Source organism: Hakea prostrata, chromosome 9, assembly GCF_041222555.1.
Source record: "Hakea prostrata isolate BN-2017 chromosome 9, UWA_Hpros_2, whole genome shotgun sequence".
NCBI classification, from domain to species: domain Eukaryota; kingdom Viridiplantae; phylum Streptophyta; class Magnoliopsida; order Proteales; family Proteaceae; genus Hakea; species Hakea prostrata.
Window position 1 is genome coordinate 8,183,169 of NC_142608.1, and position 3,730 is coordinate 8,186,898.

The window sequence follows — 3,730 nt, forward strand, 5'->3', positions numbered from 1 at the left end:
GGACAAAAATTGACCCTTGAGTGCAAAGGAAGAAGGGAGCTTGACTGTGCAACCAGAATTAGTAAAAAACTTGCTTCCTAATTGTCATTTTATAGAAAAAAAAAATAGACCGAGAGTTTGAATCACCTCTCCTTCATGAAAGAAATATGTGCTTCTTTAAAACTTCTTCACTACATAATAAAAATATAATCTTTGTGAGATTCATGGAAATTTTATATTTACTTCATTTTATTGGTATTCAAGGTAAACCCAACTCTTATTATGTGATAAAAAAAAAAAAAAAGTAAAAGAAGTAAAAAAAATTGATGATCCAAACTCCATCAAAGCTTCAAAGCTGCTTGGGCACCTGGAAATGTTTTTTCTGAAAGCGTGGAACTGAAAAATTATTAATCATAACACAAAGTTAGAAAGATCTGAGAGAACACCTCTTTAATTGAATCTTAATATGCTTTCCTCACATGTAGGATCTTTTAATAATTAAATGTTTGCCAAGAAGGAAAAGCTAAGATCCATTTATAGAAGTTTTTCAGTTACATCATAATAATATCCTTGTGCTTGGATCCATGATTTTCTAATTATAGATTTTTTTAAAGTATTTCATGATGGTGGGTGCTTGGAAGGGAAAACTAATATTAATTGATTAATCGAGTGCTTATCCGATTGACGTCTATGGGTAAAATATTCAGAAAAGACAAGAAATGATCAATCACTGAAGTTTCCAGCAAAACAAAAGAAAATCTTGTTTCTTGATACAGTAAAAGATTTAGAAGGATTACAACAAAATTCTGTATGAACTCTACAGTATCAACAACAACAAACACCAAAAGAACCTAGAAAAGAAAAAGGAAATTAAAATTAAAACTTTGAGCTTTTTGATACGTTTTCTGGGTTTGATTACCATGTTTGCTTTTCGTTCCCTCTAGAAGCTCGAACTAATTGGGAAAGATGGCGTGAATAATTACATGAATTCGTTGACATTGAAGATATCAGGGATTTCAAATTTCAACATGTTACTACAATAACTATCCCTTTCATCTTCAGTGCTGCTGTTGACGTGTGTGGATGATGAATTCATAGGGGTTGGATTTGGTGATGAAGGTGTAGATAGGGCTGAAGCAAAGATCAAATTCTGGTTGGTGCAGTTGCTCTTCGACTGTAGACTTGAATTTTCAGATAGAAGGTCGGCAAAGGATTGATCAGAACCGTAGTAACCATAATTGGAAGGGGAAATCAAATTGTCTGTCAAATTTGAAGGAAGAGCAACATTATCTTGCCATGCACCTATTTGAGAATCGTGACAGTTTAAGCTGGTAGGGTTTGATGAAAAATGGCTCACATTGATCTGCAAGTGCTGGGTATCATTCAGAAATGGAGGAGGGCATGGAGCTGTGGAGGTTGTGCAAGGAGGGTTTTCTTGAATTGTGGTTTGAAGTGGATTACAAGTGAATGAAGGGAACTGGGTTTGAATCTGGGAGTTGCAGAGTTGTTGGTTGCTCTCTTGGAGAGTATGTGGAAGATGAAGGTCAAGGCTATGGTCACCTTGGGATGATAAGAGAGTGGTAGCAAATCTTAGAAGCTCAGGATGGATGAGAGGTTGGATCCCAAGCATTCTAGACAAGTTCAGTTGAGACTGATCATAGAGAGGTGAGCTTAGAAGGGAAGAGAGGTCAAGAAGATCAAGTCTTGGGCTATGAGTTACAGGATCAATTCCCATTCGTAGAAGCCTCTTTCTAATGTGGGTGTTCCAGTAGTTCTTGATTTCATTATCTGTCCTTCCCGGCAAGCGACCAGCAATGGCAGACCACCTAATTTAAGAGAGAAAATCATTCTCTCAGTTTTCACTGCAAATCCATGAAAAGAGAGACAGCAAGAGAGAGAGAAAGAGAGAGAGAGAGAGAGAGAGAGAGAGAAAGAGAAGAGAAGAAAGTCTTACTTGTTACCCAAGATACTATGAAGCTGAATTATGGTTTCTTCTTCTTCGAAAGAGAACCTTCCTCTCTTGATGTCAGGTCTAAGGTAGTTGGTCCATCGAAGCCTGCAACTCTTTCCACACCTTTGAAGACCTGTAAACAATTCAAAACCAGTAAGGAAACACAGAAATAGAAACTTGGAAGATTCTAGTAGGAAAATGATTGGTGAGGGTCTGCATATTTACTCGCATTCTTGGGAAGTGTTCTCCAACTTCCATGCCCATGTTTCTGAATATAATCAATTAGCTTCTGATCCTCTTCTGGTGTCCATGGACCTTTCTTCAGTCCATTTTTATCACAACAAGGTGCTCTCCCCATCTCTTGCCTTACTTCACACACACACACACAGAGATGGTTATAACTCAGGGAGAACACTTGGAAAGAAACAATAGAAGGTGTTAATTGTATGAAGGTTGTATATGAAGAGACCGGTATAAATAGTTGGGAAGGGAAAGGAGAGAAGTCAAAATGGATTCGGTGCCGGTCTGAAGCGATACGTGTCTCATGTCCCTGAGATCTTGTCGCTGCTATCTAATTTTTTTTGTTTTTTCCAACAGTGAAGATGAAGAGATGAAGAAAATTTATGATCGAAAACGAAGAAAAAAATGGTTAAATAAATCTTTCGTTTTCTCGCCGAGGTTTCTGCTCGCTTTCTGGATACAATATGAGATTATTAGCTGTCACCATTAATTCCTCGCCACGTACCATTTTCACCTTTGACACTGACGCTCTCAAAGACCACGTAACAGTGACTTCACGTTTCACATTTCAAGCTGCCCTTCCTTGCATGGCTCTAAATAACCTTTGGCTTGAGCCGGCTGAGCCGGCTCAGGTTTCCAGCGTCTTCTAATTTTTTTGGTTTACGTGTCTTTACTTCCTTCCATGAAATTTGATAATAAATCTTCTAACCCAGCAAATGAATACACGCTGTCGGTGTAGAAAGGAGGTTTTTTTTTTTCTTCTTTTTTTTCTACTCATATAAATGTGTGGTCTTTAATAAATCTTTCTGTCATGGACATGTTTTTAAGGTTTTTGCTATAAAATGTCAATATAATTTGACTAATAATTTCACGTTTCGAAAGCTACTAAAAAGTGCATGAATATTTATTAAATAAAAATAATATATTTTCAAATAAAATTTTAGTAATAATCTTGGTCAAATACTTTAACTTTTTTTTCTTCCTTGCTTGTCTTTTCATAAGAAAAATTAACCACATTTGGTAATACATGAAAATATATCTTCAATAATTGTTGTACGACGAGAAAAAAAGAAGAAGCAATAGGCTTGCACTAAGCCTCCCCCATCTCTCCATTAAACACTTATCCAATATTAAAAAACAAACATAAATTAATTTACCTAGTTTTGTATTATGTATTTTATTGGATATACAACATATTATACATCATTGTATGCTCGACTTTCTTTTCTTTCTTTTTTTCCAACTAATACGAAGGAAACTTATTTAGTAAAGCGTGAAAAACACAAACACGAGACTCGAATCCAATGAGTGGATAAAGACCTATAAGTTTCAAATGCACAAGACTTGACAATCCTACCTAGAAAATGAGCAACAATATTCAACTCTTTTGGTAAATACGTGTTCAAACAAGACAATTTGGTGTTAGACATCCTCCAAAATGTGTATGATATCAATTGGGAATTTGAAAGATGGGGGCATATGCTTGACTTATGTTTATTCTATATGAGTGGATTGTTTTTGTAGTAGTTATTATGCGTACACCAAAAAGGAAAACGGACT

At 35.9% G+C, this 3,730-nt stretch overlaps 1 protein-coding gene across 1 annotated transcript; it reads right to left on the bottom strand.

Moving 5' to 3' along the window:
* Positions 1 to 656: 656 nt before the first annotated feature.
* LOC149004466 (transcription factor MYB41-like) lies at positions 657 to 2,382 on the bottom strand. The gene is made up of 3 exons (XM_089168300.1): positions 2,156 to 2,382; positions 1,934 to 2,063; positions 657 to 1,805 (listed from the first exon to the last, which is right to left on the bottom strand). The coding sequence occupies exons 1-3, from the start codon at positions 2,286 to 2,288 to the stop codon at positions 959 to 961; spliced, it is 1,110 nt and encodes a 369-aa protein (XP_089024426.1). The 5' UTR covers positions 2,289 to 2,382; the 3' UTR covers positions 657 to 958.
* Between the last annotated feature and the right edge of the window lie 1,348 nt (positions 2,383 to 3,730).